Source organism: Pseudorca crassidens, chromosome 2 (genome assembly GCF_039906515.1).
Source record: "Pseudorca crassidens isolate mPseCra1 chromosome 2, mPseCra1.hap1, whole genome shotgun sequence".
NCBI classification, from domain to species: Eukaryota; Metazoa; Chordata; class Mammalia; order Artiodactyla; family Delphinidae; genus Pseudorca; species Pseudorca crassidens.
Window position 1 is genome coordinate 95,043,374 of NC_090297.1, and position 27,304 is coordinate 95,070,677.

The 27,304-nt window shown below is 39.2% G+C and overlaps 1 protein-coding gene and 1 pseudogene across 3 annotated transcripts in view; both read left to right on the plus strand.

The window, feature by feature from the left end:
• EEIG2 (EEIG family member 2) overlaps positions 1–27,304 on the plus strand; it is a 119,895-nt gene that overhangs the window by 43,487 nt on the left and 49,104 nt on the right. For all 3 annotated transcript variants that reach the window (XM_067727102.1, XM_067727103.1, XM_067727101.1), the window contains exons 2-5: positions 5,917–6,037; positions 15,092–15,121; positions 20,791–20,907; positions 24,049–24,095. In XM_067727102.1, coding sequence (XP_067583203.1) covers positions 5,917–6,037; positions 15,092–15,121; positions 20,791–20,907; positions 24,049–24,095 — 315 coding nt within the window. The remainder of the gene's footprint in view (positions 1–5,916; positions 6,038–15,091; positions 15,122–20,790; positions 20,908–24,048; positions 24,096–27,304) is intronic.
• LOC137212594 (pleiotropic regulator 1 pseudogene) lies at positions 12,180–13,437 on the plus strand (annotated as a pseudogene).

The following is a 27,304-nucleotide window of genomic DNA, read 5'->3' on the forward strand; positions in this document are numbered from 1 at the left end:
CTGTAAGAGGATGAGGGCTAGGAACCTCTTACTCTGTCTTGCTTCATACAGTAATTTTAAATGAGGAGAACAGAACTCTGGGATTCCTGGAGCACCTACCATGATGAGAATAACATTTGAATTTTACAGATTCCTTTATTTGGGAATGATCAGTCTTAGGCTATATCAATTAGGATTTGGTTAAGCTGCATATAACAAAACCCCAAATAAGCATTTTAAATAATAAGGTGTAAGTTTGGAGGGAGACAGGGCTGCGTGATTATTGGGACCCATCTTTCTTCTGTCTCTGTGCACTATCATCACATTGCTTTTCCTCAAGGTAACCTTATGGTCCAAGATGGCTATTGACACTCTAACTGTTGTCATTACAGTTTTCTAGGTAGAGGAAGGAAGTAAAGAGGAAAGGTAAAAGGACATATCTTAACTATATTTCTTTTCTTGTGTCTTTCTAGAAGTTATACCCAGTAACTTCCATTTATATCATTGGCTTGTACTCAATCCCATGGCTACCCCAAGTGCAAGGAAGAATGGGAAAATGCAGTCTTTTAACTGGACACATTGCCATTCTGAATAAAATCAGGTTTCTGTTTGTTTTGGTTTTTGTTTCTTTTAGATTTTTTTTTTTAATGTGGACGATTTTTTTTTTTTGAGTCTTTACTGAATTTGCTACAATATTGCTTCTGTCTTATGCTTTGGTTTTTTTGGCCATGAGGCATGTAGGATCCTAGCTCCCTGACCAGGGATCGAACCCATACCCCCTGCACTGGAAGGCAAAGTCTTAACCACTGGACCGCCAGGGAAGTCCCAGGTTTCTGTTTTTAAAGAAGAGACAAGACTGGATATTGGATAAGCAACTGGCAATCTCTATCACATATGCACCTGGGCAATCCATTGACTAGTTTAGCTAACTAGTTAAGCTGGTGGGTAACCAGCCTACTGGTGAGTACCATTATGGACAGAGGTCAGAGGCCTAAAGCCTTTCCTAGAGACTAAGAGTTCTAGGTGGAGATTGCTAGTAAATTGGTGGATATATTAATCCAATGACTAAAGTAGAAGACTTCAAATTTATATATTCTCAGTGTATACATAGTAGTTAAGGCCATAAAAGTAAAAAGAAAAGAAAGCTAGAGATAGAGACATCAACATTTTAAGTGGTGGACATCAGCAGGTGATAGAAGCTGAGAAGAACTAGTCACAGAAGTAGAAAGGGACTAGAGTATTTCCAGAACATATAAGAGGAGTCAACTACGATAATAAAAAAGAACTCATTGGATTTGGCAGTTAATTGTTCACTGGTGAGCAGTTTCAGGGGAGTGGTGGAGGACAGGAGCCTGACTGAGGGCATGGAAAAGTAACTAAGAGGTGAGGAAATGGAAGGAAAATGTCTACACTGTAGAAGGTCTTCAAATTCCAGTTCCAAACAAGTCACTGACTTTCTCCTTTTCTTTCATCTATAAAATGGAGCTAATAGTACCTTCCTCATAAAGTTGTTTTGAGGTCTCAATGAGTTAATACATGTGAAGTATTTACAACAATGCCTGTTGTATAATAAGCACTCAATAAATGCTGTCATTGTTGTCGTCGTTATCTTCAAAGAGCTTGGATCTGAGGGGAAAGAAGATGGTAGTAAGTAGATGGGAACACATAGGGTTATAGAAGCGTACTCTTTTCCCTTAAGATTTAACATTATATCCTTTATGAAAACTTATTCTTTACCTCTATTCTATACTATGATATCAATTATCTACCTGTATTTGTAATGGTAAAGTTTTTTAATCTCTTGTTTCTTCCCAAGTCTACCAGACTTAATGTTGCCTTCCTCCACTCTCTAGCCAAACTAGACCGATGTTTCTGTAGATACTCCTTTCCTACTTATGTGTTTTTTGTTTGTTTGTTTGTTTTTTGAGATTTTTTTCTTGCGGTACGCGGGCCTCTCACTGTCGTGGCCTCTCCCGTTGCGGAGCACAGGCTCCGGACGCGCAGCCTCAGCAGCCATGGCTCATGGGCCCAGCCGCTCCGTGGCATGTGGGATCTTCCCGGACCGGGGCACGAACTCGTGTCCCCTGCATCGGCAGGTGGACTCTCAACCACTGCGCCACCAGGGAAGCCCTACTTACGTGTTTTTTTTTTAAAGAAAAACACCTACATATGAAGTTTGCTTGATTTCTCTTATTTTCATTACTCAGGCCAAAGCTGCCCTCCATTTGTGATAGCATATACCATTTGGTATGTAAAGGCTGCTACATTATAAGGGCGTTTTAAACTAGGTAAAAATCTACAGATGTATTTCTGTAATTAATATTGCTGAGGAATTGTTTCAGAAAGTAATGAAAAGTAGCAGAATATAAAGCAAAGTTTTAGGGTTTTGCACTGAGTATTAATGGATTTTTTTATACTTATGACATAATTTCTAGAATAATTGGCTGAAAAACATTTAAGATACCATTTAATTTTCATGTATTAGCCAATAAAGAAGGTTCTTGGGTTGTTTTTTTTAAGCAGTTAGAAAAAAATGGCTTGCAATGTTATATACTTTTGTTCCCATTTTCAGATTATTCAATACTAGACAACTTTTTAAATTTGGTTTTTATTTTAACCAAGTTATAAATACATATAGTTTATTTTTTTGTTTGGCTTTTTTCTGGCCACGCCATGCGGCATTCAGGACCTTAGTTCCCCAACTAGGGATAGAGCCCATGCCCCCTGCATTGGGAACATGGAGTCTTAACCACTGGACCTCCAGGAAAGTCCCTAAACGTATATAGTTTAGAGTCTAAGTTCTACAAGGTATATTGTGGAAAATTGCAGTCCCCAGCCACTTCCCTGTTTTTCACGTGGCCTGACAGGGAAGGAGCAGGAGAAAAATACACCAACTTCTCTCTCCTCCTGCGCTCCATCTTTGCGTTGTTTGTCCCTTTAGCACATGCAGAGGCAGAGGGCAGGGGAGCCTGGTTGATATAGTCCATAAAAGCCAGCCTCCTGGGCCACAGCAAAGGGCAGAGTGGATCTGGAATCACAAACAGAATATTAAGCCCAGTAGTTTTGTTTTCCATGAGTACTTTTTAGTTTCCTGTATGTTCCTTTTTTAAAATTTAACAGCATCCTATTCCTGTATGGTAGATGTACTTTCTTTCTCTCTGAGAATCTTTTCTTCTTCCAGCATAGACTTTGTTTTCTTCAAGTTGCTTTTTGCTCTTTTTTTATCTCTGTCTTTCATATTAAGATAAGTGTCTGCTCATTTACTACGAAGCACTAAAAGTTAATTAGCTTTGTGCATATGGTGGGTGCTCATTGATTCAGATTTTCACTGTAGATTGTTTTGTTGGGAACCCTCAACATCCGTCTCATTTTCTTTGGGGCTGATTGGCTTCCCCAGGGAATATTCTTTCCACATCTTGAAGAATATGCCCTGGCTCCAGCATTCTGAGGAGGCAGGTTAAGGGAGAAGATTGGAGGCTTCAGCATTCAGTGAGTCATCTTTAATCCACCTCCCCCAATATGGTCATGCTATCATGCCATTTTCAATACCTTGCCCTCAAGTCAGGTGTTTCAGAGATCCCTTTGTCTTACCTAGTCAGGAGAATGATCTCAGTCTTCTGCAGGAGTCACAGGATCTGAGGTTCTGTTTCTAAAACAGTTTTCAATCAATCCTTCTGCCTTTTGGGCTTCCTTCATTCTACTTCAAGACCAATTTTAGATTCCTTCTCATGGCTTTCATTATTACCAGCTTAAGGTTCAGCTTTCTTCAATTTGCTTAATCAGTTATCACTTGTCTGTCCCTGTCCACTTCTTTTTATCTCCTGTCTGGTTCTCTTTGTCCTTAGTGATGATGACTTCAAATTTTTTTTTTTTTTTAATTTAGAAGATTTGGGGGAAGGAGCAGAGGCTAATACAGGTACCCAAACTGCCATCCTTAACCAGAAGTTTTAATGTAATTTTATCAGAAAAGTAAAATAACAGGTTTTTTTTTTTTTTACTGTTATCTCTGATTCTTGATCATTATATCGGTGGTCTCAGTAACAGGAACAGCAAAGTGCCTTGAAGCTCAGCATACTCTTGAAGGGTCCAGGAGTACTGGGACATTGTTATATCTGCATACCTTTTTTGGGAAGCTTCAGAGGCCATGGCTGATGTCTTGACCCAAGTCTTGAGGCCAAGAGAGAGAAACAAAAATAAAAAAAATTCTGGTTTTATTTTTTCTTGCTTGTTATTTTCATTATTATTCAGTGATTTTTTTTAATTCACTATTTTTGAGTATACAGGTTAGCTACTTCTCATCTTACTGTGGATGCCTTAGGTTGCCTGACAAACACCTTCAGATCTGTCCTTTGCCAAACAACTCTCAATCTGCCTGTGTTGTGACCATACAGATAAATTGCACCCCTGCTGGATTGCTAGGGAAACTCCCCTAAGAACACTCATATACATTCTCGTCATATCATAATTCATTAAATCACCTAAAGCTTCCTAATGAAAAAAAAAAAGCTAAAGTTATGACAGTTAAACCTATGATAAAACACACACCCTCCTCTCTGTTTGCATGTCTGTTTACATGTATATAAGTAAACATACGTGCACGTACCACACACAAACACATACTTGGTTTGTTTGTTTTTGTTTTTGTTTTGCAGTACGTGGGCCTCTCACTGCTGTGGCCTCTCCCGTTGCGGAGCACAGGCTCCGGACGCTCAGGCTCAGCGGCCATGGCTCACGGGCCCAGCCGCTCCGCGGCATGCGGGATCCTCCCGGACCAGGACACGAACCCGTGTCCCCTGCATCGGCAGGCGGACTCTCAACCACTGCGCCACCAGGGAAGCCCTTGGTTTTTAAATTATATTTGTTTTTGCACTTCTTGTTCTTGGATTTCTGTGCATTGATGGAGAAATCCATAAAACCAAATTGATTTGTCCCAATACAAACTCATTTTATTCACTGAGGCAGCTACTAAGTTGACTCCCTGTCACATTCACCGTCCTCAGCCTTTATCTAAACTTACAGCTCGCCCATCAGCTACTATCAATCATCCTGTAGAAGTAACCTCATCTATTACTTTCCTAAGAAAATGAAAACTAACCTGGGCTCTCTTGCCTTTCCTTTTTGCTTTCTCCAGCTTTGTCTTTATTTTTGCCCACTGCCTTTCTTTTCTTCTGATGTTAGAGGAATAATTATCCTTCCTTTCTAAGGGAATGGTAGAGGGAACAGCATGTACAGAGGCCTGGAAACTTGAAAGAGCAGAGTTGTTGGACAAAATAGACAAGTGGACTTTTGAGTTAAATGAGCCTAGTTTAAATGCTAGTTATGCTACTTCCTACCTAAATGACCTAGAGTTATCTTCTCTCCTTGTGCTTCAGTTTCCTTACCTGTAAAGTGAGGATAATGCCAGCTACCTCCTAGGGTTGTTGTGAGATTAAATAGCATGTGGTAAACTGTCCATAAATGGTAGCTGCTGTTGCTCTTATGGCTGGAATAGGAGTGAAACTGTGACAGTAGCTCATTTTAGAATAAGTATTGTTCATATTTCTGTCTCTTACACTAACTAAACTATAAGCCATATAACGTTAGAAACACTGTCATTCTGATCTTCGTATTTTAATCACATACTCATCACATCTAATACAAACAAATGTGTAGTGTGTGTTGAATGAATGAATAGTGAAGCATCAGTTTATATTGATTAAATTGATAAGTAAATTCACTTTTTTTTCAGTTTCCTGTGGATAATAAAACTTTCTAAAGATTTTCAGATCACATTGTTAGGCATTTGTTTTCTTCAAGTCTCATTGTTTCCAAATACTGGTTTTTAATATGTCATGTTTGCATTATAGACTTGAGTGAAAGAGTGTGTGTGCTTTTTATTTTTTAACATGTCATCAATACTAGTTAATTAACTGGTTCTTTTTTTTTTTTTTTCCTCAGGGAGGTGGTGCAAGCAAACTGTGTTCACTGGAGAAAGAAGTTCTCATTTATGTGCAAAATGAGTGCAAGTGCCACCACAGGCATCCTAGACCCTTGTATCTACAGAGTATCTGTGAGGAAGGTATAAAAACAGCCTAGTACTTCTCCCCTTTCAGAAACCATGATAAGTTCCATAGTCACTGACTCACTTTATTTAGCTGTACTTTATTGTTAGAACTGTTATGTGTAATTTCACTTCACACTTGCAGCATAATTTAAATTACTATGACAAATATGAGGAATCTGAAGTTATAAATTAAAATATTATTCAAGAACCTTCATCTCATCATCACTGTACATATAATTATTTGTATTAGTTTGGGGACTGTAAATGTCTCTATCCGGCCATTCATTAAGTCTCTCTTCTTTATTAGGCACTGGTTTTAGGGACTTTACGTATTTTGTGTCTAATAACAACCCTGAAGATATGTGTTATTTTTTCCATTTTCAGGAAAACCAAGGCTCAGAGAGGTTGTTACTTGCCCAAATTCACTTAGCTAATAACTGAAAGTAGGAACTCAAGCACAAATCTTTCTGATTCTAAGTCCATGTTTTCTTTTTTATATAGTTCCTTTTCCACTTATTAAGTGGAAGCATATTACCAATAATCTAAAAAAATTGCAATCTCAGATTGTTTCAACTTAATATATATCATATACATATATCCTACCTCTTTTGGGTGAAAAAGAGAAATCCATTAGGAAGCCACTACTGGTGAATTAAACTACTTGCTTTAAAATGTAAACTTCATGTTTTACATTTTATATACATTTTTTAAATAGCCAAAGTAATAACATATACATGTTCAGAAATTAAATAGAGAACTATTTAGAATGAAAAGCAAGAGTCCCTTGCCTCATTCTTTTCCACTCCAGTTTTGCATCCTTCTGTATTGGATAGAAAGTTGTGTTTTTAGCTTTTTTATTCTGTTTTTTGAGTGAACTGATAGCACTATGATGTATATGATTGTATTTTAATTTCTCTTATACTGCTTAATTTACTCAGTTAAAATATATCACAAGCACATACATACGTTTTATAGGTTTTAAGCCTTTAATGAAAATAGACCTCTAAAATAGTCATTTGGAGCAGCAATAGTTGAATGGAGGCTTTTTTTAAGGGAAGGATGGTGCTGTGAAAGTGTGTATGGCATCATATTGACCTGGGTTTGAATCCCAGATATATCATCTATTAACTGTGAAACCTTAAGCAGTTCTCCTGACTTTTTTTTTTTTTTTTTTTTTTTTTTTGCGGTACGCGGACCTCTTACTGTTGTGGCCTTTCCCGTGGTGGAGCGCAGGCTCAGCGGCCATGGCTCACGGGCCTAGCCACTCTGCAGCATGTGGGATCTTCCCGGACCAGGGCACGAACCTGTGTCCCCTGCATCGGCATGTGGACTCTCAACCACTGTGCCACCAGGGAAGCTCTCTCGTGACTTTTAAGAATCAGTTTTCCTCATCCAAATAAGGGTATAATAACTTCCTCATTGAGTTATTAGGATTAACCAAGATATAAGTGAATCATTCTACCTTCTTCCCTTGCTACCTTAATTCCTGCTGTGACTCTTACTTTGAAACTTTTTCTTTTTTTCTTTCTTTTTTATTGTAGTAAAATTGCTTTGCAATATTGTGTTAGTTTCTGCTGTACAATGAAGTGTATCAGCTATATGTATACATATATCCCCTCCCTCTTGGACCTCCCTCCCACCCCTACCATCCCACCCATCTAGGTCATCACAGAGCACCGAGCTGAGCTTGCTGTGCTATACAGCAGGTTCCCACTAGCTGTCTATTTTACACATGGTAGTGTATTTATGTCAAACCTAATCTCCCAATTCGTCCCACCCTCCCCTTCCCCCCGTGTCCACATGTTCATTCTGTACGTCTATGTCTCTATTCCTGCCCTACAAATAGGTTCATCTGTACCATTTTTCTAGATTCCACATACATGTGTTAATATACGATATTTGTTTTTCTCTTTCTATCTTACTTCACTCTGTATGACAGACTCTAGGTCCATCCACATCTCTACAAATGACCCAGTTTCATTCCTTTTTATGGCTGAGTAATATTCCATTGTATATATGTACCGCATCTTCTTTATCTGTTCATCTATTGTTGGACATTTAGGTTGTTTCCATGTCCTGGCTATTGTAAATAGTGCTGCAGTGAACATTGGGGTACATGTGTCCTTTTGAATTATGGTTTTCTCAGGGTATATGCCCAGTAGTGGGATTGCTGGGTCATATGGTAGTTCTATCTTTAGTTTTTTAGAAACCTTTTCTAAATGGAGTTTAAATCATGATTTTTGAAAGATGATCTGTCTTTGAATTTTAAGAAAAGGAAAATATGTAACCAATTTATGGTAGAGGATAACTCAGAATTCCTTTTTTAACTTTTCTTTTTTTTTTTTTTGCTACTTAAGGTAGGGCTTATTCAACTGAAATAAACCAGTTCTTCAGACTATAATGGTTTGGTGTATTAGTTAAGGCATATATGATAAGTTGCTAAAACAGAGACCCAAATATGCAATAACTTAAACAAAATAGAAGTGTATGTCTCTCTAGGGTAGTAGCCAAGGGATTCAGAGCTGGTAGAGCAGCTCTGCCATCTTCACTCTATGGTGCCCATTTTTAGATCCAAGGAAGTTGCTCTAGTCTTGTTATCTCTCCACCAGTGAGAATGAAGAAAAAGCCACATGAGAACAAATGTATTCCTTTTTAGTGCGTGACTCAAAAGTGGTGCTAATGGCTTTTGCTCATGTCCTACTGGTTAGAACTTAGCTATGTGATCGTGACAAACTGGAAGAAAAGCTGTGAATGTAGTCTCTAACCGAGTGGCTGTCAGATTCCAACACTGAAGAAGGAGAGAAGAGATATTGGTGAACCACTAGCATTCTCTTACCATGCTTGGTAAATGGAAATATTTACTGAACTTACTCTACCTATCCTATCTAATTATTATGTAAAAGTGAGAACCCATAAAGCAAATTTAGTAAAGTCAACTGTATAAATACTTTCTGCATTGCAAAAAATACCTTAAGATATAATATTTAACCAAATATCTGGGCACCCCATGACCCAGTCAAGTTGACACATAAAATTAACTGTCACAGACCTGAAAGTTAAAAAGCCCTTTGTTAGATCACTAGGGCTGCTGTAACAAAGCACCACAACCTGGGTGGCTTAACACAATTTATTGTCTTACAGTTCTGGAGGCCAGAAGTCCAAAATCAAGGTGTCAGCAGGGCCATGCTCCCTCTGAAGACGAGGCTTTCCTTGACTTGTAGCTGTCTAGCTCCAGTGCATGTCTATGTTCAGATTTCCCATTTTTTATTAAGACACCAGTCATATTGGATTAGGACTTCATTTTAACTTGATTACCTATGTAAAGACTCCTCTGTTTCCAAATAGGGTCATATTCTGAGGTACTGTGGGTTAAGATGTCAACATATTTTTGTGGGGAGCACAATTCACTCCATAACAGGCACTAAGATTATAATAAACCTGGGGATTTATGCTTCTGAAATTAATGGACTGGCTTGTTACAGGCCACCCTTCCCTCTGAGAACAACCAGAAAAGCTAGACAAAATATTAAAAATAGCTGCTTGAAGACATCAGAAGCTGCTTCAGTAAGGATTTAAGAGGCTTAGAATCATAGACCAGGGAAGCTTAAAGAGATGAGCCTGACATTTGGCATTGCTTTTACCCTCAAAGCATTTTCTCATTTGTAAGCAGTAGCTAAGGAGCTGAGCCAAAAGCAGTGATGGAGAGGCTAAGAAGCTGAGCTAAGATTCTGGCAATTTTACAGGACTAAGGGAACAAAAATGGAGTCCAGGGCCCACCAGCAGAAGGAGCCTTGGTAAATACCCCAAGCTTTTAGTTGGGACTCTCTAAGCTTTAATTTGGGACTCTCTTAGCTTTTAGTCTAAGACTCTCTAAGAGTTTCAGCCTAGAAGGAGTATAGTGGCTATAGATCAACCCTTACAAAAACTGAAATTCAGCTTCCAATCAGCTCAGTTGCTGCTTGGATGAAGGTTAACTCAATCCCTGACCTTACTACTTGCCAGAAGCAAATGTATCAATATATTTTCTCTGGAGGAGAATAACATTACTCTGAGCCTAAAATTATTTCTTCAAGTTGTCACACACACACAGATTACCAAGCATACTAAAAGACATGACTACATGACCAAAATCAAAAGGAAAAATAGATAATAAAAACAGACCCATGGAAGATACAGATTTGGAGAAGATCTAAGACAGACTTTTTACAATAAGTGTAATTAATCATCAATACAGGAAATCAGAGAACTTAAAACTATTTAAAAAATCAAATTGAATTCTAGAACTGAAAAATACAATAACTGATATTCAAAGCTAAGTAGATGAAACTAAATCTCAACAGATGTATTTAACAGCAGGTTTGTCACAACTGAAGAAAACCTTGGAAAATAAGACAAAGTAAAATATCCAGACTAAATCATGGAGAGAAAAAGGGTGGGATACACATAACAGAGTGTAAGACATGGGAAACAGTGTAAAGGTTTCTCACACACACACACACACACACACACACACATAAAATTGGAGCCCTAGAAGGAGATGTGAGAAATTGTGACTGAGGATCTTCTAAAACTGATGAAAGATACTGAGCCACAGATTCAAAAGTACCGTGAACCTCATGCAGGATAAACAACAAATATGACATGTTTAAAGATAGAAGACCAGCCTAGCTGGAACATGGAAAACATGGAAAGGGAAGTCCTTGATGAAGAGGTTGGAAGCACTGGATCAGGTAGAGCCTTATAGGAGTTTAGATTTTATTCCAATTAGATTTGGAATCAATTTGAGGATTTTAATAAGGAGAGACATGATCCTTTAAGATCACTTTTGCTGATCACTTTGTGATCTTTTAAGATGAAGGATGAATTACAGAGACCACTTAACTGATTGGAATAGTTCAGGTGAGGAATGCTTATGTTTTGGCATGGAGTTATAACAGTGGAGGTGGTATGATTCAGGATGTATTTTGGAGGTAGACTGCCACTAATGGATTGGATATAGTGAATGAGGGAAACTGAATTGAGAATAACTCAGACCTTTTGCCTGAGCATATGGGTCGATGATTGTGCTATTTATTGAAATCGCAAAAACTCAAAGTGGAGCAATTTTGGGGGCAGATAAATAGAGATCAGTAGGCCTATCTTGGCCATGTTAAATTTGAGGTGTCTATGTGACATCAAGTGGACATGTCATGTAGGCATTTAAAATACTACTCTCGGGAGAAGTTCAGACTAGAGATAAAGATTTGAGAGTCATCAGCATACAATTTTTATTTAAAGCCATAGACCTGAATGGGATAAACCAGGGAGAAAGTGTAGATAGAGAAGATAAGAGGCCTAGACCAAACACTTAGAGGTAGTATAAAAGTACGTAGCAGGTACAAGAAAGGAGGAAGAATTCATATATATCACTTCTTGTATACTTTTGGCCAGATCTTAGTTACACTGCCATAGTACAAAAAGCAAGTGGAAAATGTAGTCAGTTACTTTATTTTGGGTAGCCAATGCCCAACTAAAAATAGAGGATTCTTTTATTATGGAGAGGGGGAGAATGGATAGTTGGGATACAACTAGCATTCTTTCCACAGAGGTTGAATAAAGGAATAGGTCTTGCCAAGGAGAGTGAGGAGAAGCCAGAGAGGTAGGAGTAAAACTAGGCAATGTTGCCACTTGGAAATTTAAAGAGCAAAATGGTATAAGGAAGGAGGCAGAGTGGCCAAGCCTGTCAAATACTGTTGTGAAATTAAGTAAGATAAGACAAAGCCTTTGGCTTTGATAAAAATGGAGATCATTGGCAATCCTTAGAGCCACTGCAGAGGGAAAAATGAGGGCAAAAGCCCAATTAGAGTAGATTGAATAGAGAGTGGGATACAGCATATTTGGGTAAATCTTTTGAAGAGTTTGGCTGTAAAGGGGAGCAAAGAAAAGAATTAGCCAGTAGAGACACGGATCACCTGGAGAAAGTTTTGTTTTGCTTTGTTTGATGAAAGGCACTATTAATGATATGACAGTGACCTAATAAAGAAGGAAAATTTGGTAATTCATAATGGAGTAGATCTGGTGGCATGGCCGCGGCCTCACTAAACGGGCAGGGAAGGGGAGGGATAACACATATTCACGAACAATAGAATTTACCATAGATTACTCTTCAGCTTATTTCAATTTGCCTCTTTAAAGATGGAAATGGTAGATAATGCGTTGTGTATCTGGTTTAGATAAGAGACAGCTCCATTCAGCAAACACATTTTTAAAAGTTAGTGAGGGAGAGCTGTGGCGGCGGTTTCCATCCTGTTGATGAGTGTTTCTTCCCTGCCGGAGCGACTACACAGACCATGGCGTCATGGTCGAGGAGGTACAGAAACATTCTATGCACACACTTGTGTTCAGGTTATTGAAGAGAACCCATGTCATGTTTGTGGCTGATAATGGAAAACCTGTGCCTTTGGATGAACAGTCACAAACGAGAAATGGCAATCAAGCTGCATAATGAGTATGGTCCTGTGTTGCATATGCCTACCTCAAAAGAAAATCTTAAAGAGAAAGGCCCTCAGAATGCATCAGATTCATGTGGACACAAACAGTATCCTGCCAATCAAGGACAAGAACTTCAATGTTTGGTGACAGGTACACATCCACATCCACCAGGACCTGGGGTTGCTCTGACAGCGGACAGTAAGATCCAAAGAATGCTGAGTGAATCAGCTGCCCAGTCCTTAGCTGTGGCATTACCTACTTCCCAAGCCAGAGTCGATGCAAACCATAGTGCACCTGCTGGAGGTGAATACTGACACCCTGGGGCTTTTGACCAGTCACAGCCTGCAGGGGCAGTTGTTATGGACGGTGACAATGCCAAGACCTCCACACTGATGGCTAAAAAAGCCCCTACAATGCCCAAACTTCAGTGGCACCCACCGTGGAAACTCTACAGAGTGATCAGTGGGCATCTTGCCTGGGTTTGATGTATTGCTGTGGAACCTGGAAATCAGTGGTTTGTTACTGGATCTGCTGACAGAACTATAAAGATCTGGGACTTGGCTAGTGGCAAGTTATAACTGTCATTAACTGGCTAGTGGCAAGTTAAAACGCACATCAGTACAGTGCGTGGTGTGATAGTGAACCCAAGGAGCGCATACCTGTTCTCCTGTGGAGAAGACAAACAAGTCAACTGCTGGGATCTTGAGTATAATAAGGTTATAAGGCACTGTCATGGACACCTGAGTACAGTATATGGTTTGGATCTGCACCCAACAGTCAACGTGCTGGTGACCTGTAGCCAAGACTCAACAGCACGGATTTGGGATGTGAGAACTAAAGCCAGCGTACACACGTTATCTGGACATACTAATGCGGTGGCTGCAGTGAGGTGTCAAGCTGCATAACCACAAATTATTACTGGAAGTAATAACCTGGAGAAATAACTGGAGATACCAATGGACTTATTTGAAGCTATAGCAAGGGCTGCAGTCTTTTGTGAAGACTTCATAGAAAAGTGTTACTTAAGTTTCTGATGCCTGTGCCTCTTTCTGGCATATACTGAGTTTTACAAACCCTGTCCTTAGCATCCTGATTCCCTATCAGGCAAGAAAATTTGTCACACTTCACTTTCTATAGTTAGAAAACAAAATTACAGGAACAATCAGTTTAAAATTTGTTTCAAATTAAGAAATTATACCGTAATTTTGAATAAGCATTTCCAAATATACATATCCCATCTTGCATGCTGTAGGTGGGAGTGTAGTTGTTACAACCTTTAGGAGGGTAGTTTTCCAGAATATACTGAAGATGCTTGGAATCTTTGGCTAACTCTTCATTAGAAATGAAGTTACTAGGAAACTGCCTAATGGGAATAATCTGACAACTGTACACAGCAAGTTTATTTCACCTTTGTCTTTAATTAAAACTAGCCCAGATGTCCTAACAATAAGGGACTGGTATAATAGATTATGGTATCTTCATGTAGTTTCTCTCCATTAAGAGTGAGAAATATCTCTGGAATAACATGTCCAAATTTTACTCTTATATAAAAAAGGAAGCTGTGCAAGCATTTTTTTTTTTTTGGAAGAGTAACTTGTTAATGCTCTAAAAAATAATGGAAAAGTAACACCACATTGTTATCAGTGGCTTTGTGAGAGTGGGATTATGGGAGAACTTTCATGATTGGCTTTATATATTTCTATAATGTTTTAATTTTCTATAAGCATGTATTTTGTAAACTTAAAGGAAAAAAAACCCACAAGAAAAAAAAAAAGTGAGTGAGGAGAGGAGAATTTGGCCCTAATTTTAATGGCAAACACATAATACAGAGTACCTATACTGTGCGCTAAGCAGTGTTCTAAGTGTTTTACACTTAATTCTTGCATCTGTGTGATGTCCTAAATTGAGGGATTTGGCAAATTAATGTAGTTACATATTTTAAACTAAAATGCTAAGAGATATATATATATATATATATATATATATATATATATATTTTTTTTTACTTTTCACTTTTGCCAGTCTCCTTCACTTAGATAAGAATTAGATAAGGGAGTTTCTACTGTATTACCATAGAACAATGCCATATATATTAAGTGGAAAAAAGTAAGGTATAGAACAGTATATGTAGTGTGCTATCATTTGAGTAAAGCAGAAATGTATATACACATCTTTTGGACAGTTCCTAAAAATTCATAACAGTGGTGTCTCTGGGGTGGGGGTTTCAACTCTTGTTGAAATCTTTGTACAGTATATTATTAATATGCTTAACTCAGTAATTAATTTAACCTTTCTTTGGTGACTCATGTTCTTGCAATGTGTCCAGGACATTTTTGGCAGTTTCTTCTTCAGCAAATAGATTAAATATTAGCTTGTCTTCTCACCATTTGTCTCCTTCAGATTTAAATTAAATTCTAAATAAAAATTCTGGTTATTTTCAGGGGGGCAGGGGACATCCAAACAGTTGGATTTAAGATCATCAGAATTTTACTCTGTATTTGCTAGCCTGTAAATATCTACCTCAAAATTATTTGACATATATTTAATTTTAAATCTTTAGTCATATGATATCCTTATAGTGTTTTTTATCTTTGGCAGGAATTAAAAGGTGGAAAAGCTTATGCAAAGGTAAGTTGGTGTTCTTTAACACCTTTGGAATTTGTAATATCATTCATTGCTATTTATAAGCTTAAAAATTAAATGGTTTGCTTTTCTAATTGCTGTTTAAGCTTGGCTGTTTTTTTGTTTTTATTTATTTATTTATTTATTTTAACATCTTTATTGGGGTATAATTGCTTTACAATGGTGTGTTAGTTTCTGCTTTATAACAAAGTGAATCAGTCATACATAAACATATGTTCCCATATGTCTTCCCTCTTGCGTCTCCCTCCCTCCCACCCTCCCTATCCCACCCCTCCAGGCTGTCACAAAGCACCGAGCCAATATCCCTGTGCCATGCGGCTGCTTCCCACTAGCTATCTACCTTACTACGTTTGTTAGTGTGTACATGTCCATGACTCTCTCTCGCCCTGTCACAGCTCACCCTTCCCCCTCCCCATAACCTTAAGTCCGTTCTCTAGTAGGTCTGCATCTTTATTCCTGCCTTACCCCTAGGTTCTTCATGACATTTTTTTTCTTAAATTCCATATATATGTGTTAGCATACGGTATTTGTCTTTTTCTTTCTGACTGACTTCACTCTGTATGACAGACTCTAGGTCTATCCACCTCATTACAAATAGCTCAATTTCGTTTCTTTTTATGGCTGAGTAATATTCCATTGTATATATGTGCCACATCTTCTTTATCCATTCATCCGATGATGGGCACTTAGGTTGTTTCCATCTCCGGGCTATTGTAAATAGAGCTGCAATGAACATTTTGGTACATGACTCTTTTTGAATTATGGTTTTCTCAGGGCATATGCCCAGTAGTGGGATTGCTGGGTCATATGGTAGTTCTATCTGTAGTTTTTTAAGGAACCTCCATAGTAGTAGTTCTCCATAGTGGCTGAACCAATTCACATTCCCACCAACAGTTCAAGAGTGTTCCCTTTTAAGCTTGGCTGTTTTTAAATAAAGCAACTCAGAGATTAAATAGTTGGATCCAACAATAAATTATAGGCATATTCTTTCTAAATGTTGATTATGGGATGTTATTCTTAAGTTTCAGTTTCCTTACTAGGAGACAGTCTCTGGTTTGCATTAAACAATTGCAACTGTTAATTCAGTTTCCCTTGGGAAGTATTCTCAGTCCCACCCAACCCCCAGTGGAATAAGACTCCCCCTCTGTGCTCTCTTAGCACTCTGTATACATGATCACTACTGTCCTTTATACTTTTACTAGCTGTATGGAATTACTAATGAATGTGCTGACTTTTTTGCTGCATAGAAGGAATTAGTAATTAATAATACTACCAGAAACCCAACTCTTTTATTTCTAAACCTCTTAAATCTCTAAACCACTTTTTTTTTTTTTTTTTTTTTGGCCACGCTGTGTCACTTGCAGGATCTCAGTTCCCTGACTAGGGACTGAACCTGGGCCACGGTAGTGAAAGCCCGGAATCCTAACCACTAGGCCACCAGGGAACTCCCCACATACTCCTCTTGTATTTCTCTGTGATGGTAGCTCCATCAGTCTAGTCATCTAAGCATCTGAGCCAAGAACCAGGGCACTAGTTTCAACTATCAAATCTACCTACCCCTCTAAAACTAGTTGGCTGCAATATCAGTTAGGATGCTCTTTGGTACAAGTAACAGAAAACCCTCCTCACCTAGAGATGTTTTTAATCTCACAAAACAGGTAGATATGAGATAGAGCTATAGATGTGAGATAGAGCTGCTCCAGGATTGGTTAATCCACTGACTAAAGAACATCATCAAGAATCCATGTTACTTTTCTCTTTTTTTCTTACATTCTCTATGTGATGGCTTTGTCCTTGGCTAGCTCCCTTCATGGTCAGGAGGTGGCTAGCTGCTCAAGTTTTAGTCAACACATTCACATATGACAAAGCTCAGCTGTTTCCCCATTTATGACTTTTTCAAGTGAGAAAACTTTTCCTACATGGCCCCCAGAGGATTTCCCTGTACCTTTGATTGTACACAACTGGATCATATGCCCACTCCTCAACTAGTCATGGGCAGTAGGAATGGATTGCCATGGTTAGCTTAGACTAATCACAATTTCACAGTCAGCTAGAGGTTGGGTTACTTTCCTTGTGTACATGGATGAGCTAAGAGTGGACACTTGAATAAAATCAGGACTTGCTAGCAAGGAATATAAGGGCATTGAATGATGGGTAGGCAAAAAACAGTCTGCTTTGACTGACAGATCTTGATTTCTCCCTTCTAAAAAGCTTTTGAAACCATCTCTTCTCTCCAGTCCCAAGACCACTGCCCTAGGTTATGCCTTCATTATTTCTTATTTAAAACCTGCATTGGCCTCCTATCTTTTCTGTGCCTCTGTCGTCTCCCGCCAGTTCATCCTCTATATTATTGCCAGAGGGATTGCTCTGAAATTCAAAGATGATCATATCCTTCCCCCACTTTTAGTCCTTCAGCAGCTCTCTATTGCCTGTAAAGGAAAATGAAAAGTCTTTAACCTAGCATATTGGACCCATCTTGGTTTGCAAATCATCTATCTGCATACTCACCCACTCACTCAGTCATCCTTATACTTCAGACATACTGCCCAGAGAACATTCCTGGAGTGTGCCATGCTGTTTTAGCCTTGTTGCCTTGTGACTTGATGTTTTCCCTGCCATGCATGTGCTTCTGTAGACTCATGTATCATTAAAAACTCAACTTAGTCATCCCTCCCCACTGAGAAATTTTCTTTTCCTCTCTTTCTTGTAATTGTGCCTTCCTTTATCACAGCACTTATACTTTTTTATAGGAATTTATTTCCTTTTCTAGCTTCCCTTATTAAGCTGTGAGTTCCTTGAGAATAGGAATAATATACATTCCTAATACCTAACATTATCTGGAATGAAGATGCTCAAAATTATTTGCCAATTGAAGGAAGCTCTACCACAGTTATACCTACAATTTATATTATATATATATGCCATTTTACTGAGACAGTTATCTCAGTGAAACCAAAGAGAAAATCATAAGGAAATATGGACTCTCTTGTACCTCATTACAATGTAAGCTCTTGCAAGACGGTTCTTATCTGTCCTGTTCATCACTGTTTTCCAGTATTTAAAGCAGGGCCTGGCACATAAAAAGTGCTCAGTAAATGTTGACCTTAGCATGCTTTCTTAATGGGGACTGACCAGATTCTTTTTTTAAAAGAACTTGCTTAATGCTTAGTGACTGTAATACCAGCATTCCAACAGTGGATGGTGAGCCAAAGGGCTGTTTTTTATTCAAAAAATACGTGTTAACTGCTTACCATGTGCCAAGCATTGTTCCTGCCACTATTTTAAGTATTAGAGATACAGCAGTAAACAAAACAGACAAAAATCCCTGACTTTGGGGAGCTTACATTCTAATGGGGGATTGAGGGAGGGGGACAGACAATAAAATAAATATGAAATGTGTATATACATGATGTGATGATAACTACTAAGAAAAATAAAGCAGATAAGGGGTAGACAGTGACAGCTACAGGGGAAGGGAGGGGGGAGCCAGGCATGTTCTAGAATGGTCAGGGGAGGCCCCTGTAGAGAGATGACATTTGAACATAGACCCTAATGCAGTGAGGAAGAAAGCTGTGAGATCTGAGAGAGAATGTATCAGGCAAAAGAACAGTAAGTGCTAAAGGCCTTGAGGTGATCTTGGCATTTTTCAAGGAAAGGGACCTTGTGGCTGGAAGAGTGGATGAGGAGGAGAGGGGGAAATGAAGTTGACGAGGTGGCCATGGACAGAGGAATCAGAGACAGTCAATATAGACAAGTCTTTCGAGGAGTCTTGCTCCAAAGGGGAGCAGAAGAATATTGCAGTAGACTGGAGAGAGGTATGGCGTGAGGTTTTGTTTTCTTTTGTTCATTAAGATGGGAGAAAATCCAGCATGTTTGTGTTCTGGGAATGATCCATAGAGAGGGAAGAATCCCTGAAGCGATGAACTTGAATAGGCGAGAGGAGAGTGGTTGGCCTTGGATGGGAGCGCAGCCAGCTCACTTACAGTAAGTGGGAAGGTAAACATGTGGGCACAGATTCAGGTAGGCGAGTAGATGTGGCTGGTGATCAGAGCTTGTGGAAGTTGAATGCTCTGTTGATTGCTTTTATTTCTGAGTGAAATAGGAAGCAAGGCATCAGCAAAGAGTGTGGATGGAAAAGGTATTGGAGGTTCAAAGAGAAAGGATAATGTATGAAATAAGGCATGTGGATGACGTGTGATCACACAGCCACAGGAGTCTTCCCATGTTCATTTGGATGTGGCTTTGCCCTGGACATATCCAGGCTTTTTGCTGATCTCTTGGACCCCTAAAAAAGGCAGTAAGACCGGAGTAATCATGTGAAGATTAGGTAGATATTACCTGTGGCTTGATATGTTCCTGACTTACTGCTTTTGGAGCTTGTGGTCCTTCAGCTGGTCTCTTAAGTTCTTATTCTTCATTCTTCTTATACCAATTAAAAACCACTAAAATAATGCTCCATCCTACAATAAAAATCTTCATCTTAAATGCCATTCATATGTTCTTCACTGCATGTTTTAAAGCATTAAAGCAGGCAACTTAAAATCACAGCACTCAACTTAAAATCAAGCAGGGTTTGACGTGTATAATACTTTTTATTATATATTCAAGGAGATGTACTTGCAAGCTCAACACATTTTTTTGTTAATAAAAGACTGTATACACTTAGTCATATAGAATAGAGTGTTCAAAAAATAATGATATAAAGGAGTGATTTTTTGTACCACTTGGAAATGAGAAATAGGGTTGAGCAGCATCAGAGGAAAACCATAGGGTAATCTTTGGTAGCTGCAGAAAATGGGGACCAAACCCGAGTAGTAATAAGAGGGAGGAATGCGTTTGAGCTGAGCTTCTGGGTAACAGCAGAGAAGGTTGGTGTGGGGAAGGAAGGAAGAAGGCTTCATAAAGAGAGATTCAGCTCATGGGGGACCAGCAAGACAATTGTTGTGGAAGGTGGTAAAGGAGGAGGAGCTTGTACCAAAGGAAGTATGTGATACACTTAAATCATTTCGCTCTTGGGTGGGCAGTGAGAACTTAGTAACCTGCAACTAACTATCTGCAGTCACCAGTGGTTAACTGGGAATAGAGCCAGACCAGAACAGGGAGAGGAGAGTCTGACTGGTTTTCTCTGTGTGTGTGCAAATGACCATGATTGGTCTGCTAGTATTTCCCATAGAGCGGTGTGAGCACCACTGCTAACCTGCAGTGATTTCAGTTGTTTAATATGCATTATTTTTACATTAAGTTATATATTTTAATGTGTGCAGAAAAATACATTTAGCAATCAAATATGTGATTTCAGAGATCATATTGCTTAAGACAAGAGTAGAATAGGTGGTACATTTTTGCAAAAAGGGAGCCAATTTTTTAACAAACATTTGGGGTGGCCAAAAAGTTCGTTCGGTTTTAAGTAAAAAGACACATTTTTCATTTTCACCAAGAACTTGATTGAACAACATATTCATTAATCGAAGAAACTTTTTGGCCAACCCAATATTAAGCAAAGAATAGAACAGGTGTTGTTAAGTTGGCAAAAACTGCAAATAACTGAAGTTTGAGACCACTTGGCTAGAGCATGGATTGAATGTTTATTTTAAAGATAATATGATAGAAGCCTAGTAGATATTCTATTAATATAATTATCTTTCTTTTCATAGCTGGGCTTTGCAGATCTAAACCTGGCAGAGTTTGCTGGATCAGGAAATACCACTCGTCGCTGTTTACTGGAAGGCTATGATACCAAAAATACAAGACAGGATAATTCCATTCTTAAAGTAAGCACGTTTCTAGATTTACATGTCAACAAATGAGATTCTCTGCCTTTAAATAATCATAGGTATATACTGTCAAGGGCAAGATGGGAATCAGTATTGAAATCATGAGCTGAACATACCACTGAAATACTCACCATGTAGAAGAAAAAACTATCCAAATCACAGAAGCACTGAAAAGTAACAAATGTTCACCTTCATGATCACATGGTGCTGTAAACGTTCAGGGAAGAGTATACACAATCACTACAGCATTAGGGCTCGATGAGTGGAAGGGAAGGAGCATCGTAAATGAATACCTTACAATATGCTTGTAGCTCCCAAGAGGTGATTTCCAAAGCAGCTGTGGTGGGCACATAGAAGTCACTGGGTTCTCTCGCAACAAGTGAAACTCACTTTGGGCATCTGCCCTACTGTTTCCAAGTACCTTCAGGAGCCATGTATTCTGGTGAACCCAGAGGGAATACACACTTCAGAGAGCTGGAGTATTAAATGAAACCAGTAGAGAAAATGTTTGTAAGGTACCTTGCATCTGGTAAAACTCACTGGATAAACCTTTTGCTGTGTTTTAGTTAGGCTTACCCCATTATGGTAAGTTATCTCATGATAAGAAAGGAAAATAATCCTGAATAAAAACTGAATGGTCAGAAGTTAATGGACAAAAGAATTACCCTATATCTAACAGTTTTCAAACCCACTTAGTTTATGCCTGGCACTTAATAGATTCTTAATTCATGACTACTGTTAAGGTTTTTGTTACTATTACCATTATCATTATTATTCCCAGAACACAATAAGATCCTATGGCTGATTCTTAAAAGGCAATCAGTACCTAGAGAATAGCAGCATCTCAGAAAGCATTAGCAAAGCTTTAAATTCTGGTCCAACAAAAATATACCATTTCTGAATAATAGTACTCTAGGTATTCATTCATTCATTCAACCAGAATTTTTTGAGTAGCCAGAGGTTTAGGGAGCTTAAGGAGCATAACCCCATCCACGTGGCAGGAGCGTGGATTATGGCATCAGGGCTCTGTGTTTGTTCTTAGATCTCTGGAGCCCTGTGTAAGCACTTCACCTCAGCCCAACTGTTTCCTCCTCTGTAAAAGGGGAGTTGCAGTACTTACCCCAGGGACCTGTTCTTGAGGCCTAAATGAGTTACTGTATGTGATTTTGCCAACACTAGTTGGATGGAGTAGAAATCCCTCAGGTTAGCTCATGTAGAAGAGAACTTTAGTTCAAACACAAGGACGTTTCATAGAGCCCTAGGGTGGGAAGTGACAACCAGACCTGAACTCCCAGGAGCTAAAGGAGCTTTCTAGGCCTCTCAGGGACTGTTCTTGCCTCTCTGCATTATCATTCTGTCTGTAGACCAACTTCCTGTGGTTACTCACAGCTTCCCTGCCCTCCCTAGAACTTCAGCTGCTAAGTGGCATTGGCTTGTGATGACGTCAGCAGAACCTGGGAGGCAGGGGAGGCTGTTTCCAGAGACCTTCTCTAAAAGGTCTTGGCCTGATAGGTTTCCCAGAATGTGTTTGCAGTAGTGTCCTCACAGAGCCTAGTATACTCTGGGGCAGGGTGGATATTCTACAGATGCTAACTCCTTCTTTCTAGAAGGTGGCAAGAACATTAAAGTCACATAGTAAGTACCTTGAGAGAGAAGCTGATGCATTTGGTAGGTAGAGAAGGACATTGAGTACTTCTAAATTTTTTATAGCTTTATTGAGCTATGATTCACTTACCATACATTTCACTCAAAGTACACAGTTGAATGGTTTTTAGTATATTCATAGGTGTGTCCGACTATTGCCATAATCAATTTTAGAACATCTTCATCACCCCAAAAAAGAAACCTCGTATGTGCCCAATAGCAGTCACTTCCCACTTTGCCCCAGCTCTCCTCCCTTCCCCCCAGCCTAAACAACCACTAATCTACTCTGTCTATGGAGTTACCTATTCCGAACATTTCATATAAATGGGATTATAGAATATGTAATGTTTTGTGTCTGGCTTCTCTAAACTTAGCATAATGTTTTCAAGGTTCATCCATGGTGTAGCATGTGTCAGTACTACACTCCTTTTTGTGGCTAAGTAATATTCCATTGTATGGCTATACCACATTTTATTTATTCATCAGTTAATGGTCATTTGGCTTGTTGTTTTCACTTTTTAGCTATTATGAACAATGCTGCTATGGACATTCATATACAAGTTTCTTTGTGGGCATATATTTTCTTTTCTCTTGGGCATGTATCCAAGAATAAGTACTCTAGGAGCAGAATTCTTGGGTGACATGGTAACTCTGCTTTTAACCTTTTGCAGAGCTACTGGACTGGTTTTCAAGTGGCTGAAACATTTTACATTCCCATTAGCAGAGTGTATGAGAGTTCACATTTCTCCAAATATTGGGTCCTTTTATTCTTTAGCTTCTTAGAATGGGGAACTGCAGAGATAACCCTGTGCATTTCATATTTCAGATGCTGCTAATAGGTATGTGGAGACTTGAATTAAGCATTTAGTCTTCAGGATAAACACATACAGAAATCCTCCAGAGGAAATGCCTCTTACTGTGGGTGAAAGGTCTTGAATAGCTCGGGTGTCAGGATGATCAGCTATTTCTAAGCCTGATCTTTACAAAATATTATAATTGCTTCATGAATGAATAAAATCATGAATGATTAAAAACTACATTCATTCATTCTTGTCCAAAGCTAGAGCAAAGGCCAGAAGCATTCTACTCTTACAGGCCACCAGCAGGCACCCCTGAAAGCATCATTATGGCAAACATGTTGGAGGAAAACATTCCAGACACTTAAACACCACAGGAGTCTGGGAGGAAAGACAGATAAAATAGACCAGAACAGCACACACCCAGAATATTGTTACTGATGAAGCCCTTGCTTTTTGTTTCCATCTTTTCCACTCTTATTTTTGCAGTGACAAAGTTGTTAATGTTGAAAATGATTTTTAACCTATGTCTGTATAAAGCAGCAGTTCAATATTGGATATAACCCAATTCAGTAATCATTTTATTTATAAATAGGGAATACTGGACTAGGTGATGTGGAAGGTGCATAGATTAGCAGAATGTGGCTTCTCCTCTCAAGATTTTTATAATTACAATATTTCTTTTTCTTATGTTTAGGTTTTAATCAGTATGCAACTGATGTCTGGTGACCCATGTTTTAAAACGTAAGTTGATGCGCAGCAAATGAGTTATTTGTCTGAAAGTTTAATAGTGATTTATTTGTTTAAATTTTCACATTCATATTATGTAGTGTTTGTAGGCTAATACCAATGAAGAAATAGTTCCTCTTTTAGGAGACTGACCTGACCCTTACAGAAGTTACTATTACTTATTACCAAACAAACTCTCCATGCTCTAAATTATTTAAGCCATGGGTCTTTTGTCATCTTCAGGTTTTGGGTGAAATTATACAAATTTAACTTTTTAATTTGATCTCTATAGATTTGTCATTTCTTCAATAAATACCTATTAAGTGCCATGTGCTAGGCCCTAATCTATAGACACTAGAGCAGGGGTCCCCAACCCCCGGGCCGCGGACCGGTACCAGTCAGCAGCCTGTTAGGAACTGGGCCGCACAGCAGGAGGTGAGTGGCGGACAAGCCAGCGAAACTTCATCTGCCGCTCCCCATCGCTTGCATTACCGCCTGAATCCCCCACCCTCCCACCCCCGTCCATGGAAAAATTGTCTTCCGGGAAACAGGTCCCTGGTGCCAGAAAGGTAGGGGACCGCTGCACTAGAGAAACAGCAGTGAAAAAAATAGATCAAGTCCCTGACATCTTGGAGTTTGTACTCTAAGAGGAAAACGAACAACAAGCTAACAAGTAAATATATACTATAGAGATAGTTATGAATGCTTTGGAGAAAAATAAAGCAGGGTAGGAGAGGCATGGTGCGAGAAGTGTTGCTATTTTATATAGTCAAGGAAGTCCTTCCTGGTAAAGGTGATATTTGAGCAGAAACCTGAGGGAGGTAGGAAGCAAGCCATGCAGATATTTGGGGAAAGAGCATTTGAGACAGCGGTAACAAGGACAAAGGCCTTGAGAGAGGTGGGTGTTTGGCATATTCAAGTAACTGTCAGGAGACCAGTGTGTCTAGAGCAGAGTGGGTGAGGAGGAGGGTGATAAGAGATGAGACCAGATGATAAAGGATCTTGTAGGCCATCATAGTAATAGTCTCATAGGCCACTTATAATCTGAGTGAGATAAAAAGCTACTGGAGTGTTGGGAATTCCCTGACAGCCCAGTGGTTAGGACTCCATGCTTCCACTGCCAGGGCCTGGCTTGGATCCTGGGTCAGGGAACTAAGATCCCGTGTGCCGCACGGCGCAGCCAAAAAAAAAAAAAAAATGCTACTGGAGGCTTTAAAACAGAGGAGTAAAATGTAAGATTATCAAACTTCTGGCTGCTAGGTAGAGAATAGACAATTTGTGGGAGCAGTGAAGGGGCCAAGGGCAGAAATAGGTAGATGAGTTAGGAGGCTGTTTTGTAATCCAAGGTTTTGGGCCTGAGTAAAGAATGGTGTAAATTTATTGAAATGAGAGAGCCTACAAGAGGAACAGGTTGGGAGCTTGGGTATCAGACACGTTAAGTTTGAGATGTCTGTTAAACACCCAGCCAGGCATTTTGAGTAGGCAGCTGGATATATCACTATAAGGTTCAGTGGGGAGGCCTAGACTGGAGACACAAATTTGGAAATCATGACATCATCAGCACATAGGTACTGGTTAAAGCCATGAGCTTTGATTAAATGACCTACAGGGAATGAGTATAAATAAAGAAAAGGACCACAGACTGAGGTGTGGGACACTCCCGCATGTTAGAGGTCGGTGAGATAGGGAAGAACCAGCAAAGGAGCAATCAGTGAGATAGGAGGAAGGAACCAAAGGAGACTACTGTCCTGAAACCAGGTAAAGAGTGTGTTTCAAAAAGGACGGAGTAATCAGCTGTGCCACACACTATGCAATTAGGTCACGGAAGACGTAGGCTGAGAATTGACCTATGGATTTTGCGGTATAGAGACCATTGGTGACTCTGACAAGCACTGGTGGAATGCTTTTAGACTACGGCCACATTGGAGTGGATTAAAGAAAGTCTTGGAGGAGAAAAATTGGAGACAGTGAGGGTAAACAATTCTTAGGAGGAATTTTGCTACAAAAAAGGAACAGAAAAACGGGGTCCTAAATAAAAAGAGGATGTGGGGTTAAGGGCAGATTTTATCTTTTTTTTTTTTAAATGGGAGATAGCACAGCATACTTGTATCCTGATATGAATGGTCCAGTAGACAAGGAGAAATGTGGTGCAGAAGACAAAAGGGCCAGTTGCTAGAACAGTGTCCTTGGATTGTCAAGAGGGATGAAGACAGAGAGTGTGGATACAGATGCATATATATGCGAAGTGGAAACATATAGAAGTTATTTTCAAATTGCTCCTTTTCTTAGTGATACAGGAAATGAGCTAATCATTGAAGAGCGAGGATGGGAAAGATGGAGGTGAGGGTTTGAGCAAAGAGGAAAAAATGTGTAAAAGTCTTCTCAGAGAGCAAGAGAGTGAGCTGAATGGGAAAAGGCAATAGGATGCCTGTCAGCAATCTTGAAGACACTTAATAGTTAAAAATGAAAGTTAGGGACTTCCCTGTTGGCACAGTGGTTAAGAATCTGCCCGCCAGTGCAGGGGACACGGGTTAGGTCCGGGAATATCCCACATGCCACGGAGCAACTAAGCCCATGCACCACAAGTACTGAGTCTGTGCTCTAGAGCCCGCGAGCCACAGCTACTGAGCCTGCGTGCCACAACTACTGAAGTCCGTGCACCTAGAGCCCGTGATCCGCAACAAGAGAAGCCACAGCAATGAGAAGCCCACGCACCGCAAAGAAGAGTAGCCCCCGCTCACCACAACTAGAGAAAGCCCACGCGCAACAACGAAGACCCAACGCAGCCAAAAATAAATAAGTTTATACCAAAAAATAGTTAATCAGATATCATTTAAATATCTGAGAAAAAATATACATCTAGAAAAGAAAACAATTAATTCCCTAAGCATCAACTTCCATGTAGCAAGATCCATGTAGCTCTCTATTTACATACTACTTTATAAAGATGAAAATATATATATTTAACACAAATCAATTCTTGATTAAAATTATGCATTTTTGTAAAACTTAGCCTTCCTGTGCTGTTTTCTCTCAAACCATAACTTCCTGGCTGCTTTCTTTATTTCCTGCTCTTTTGAGAGTAAACAATTTTTGGTTTCTTAGGTAACAGTATGTTTTCCTAGTGGAATATGTTTAGGGTGAAATGAGAAAATGAGCATTAAAATTTAGTAGAATAAAATGTATTCATCATTCCTTCTTAGGAGCTTTTTATGAATGTTCGC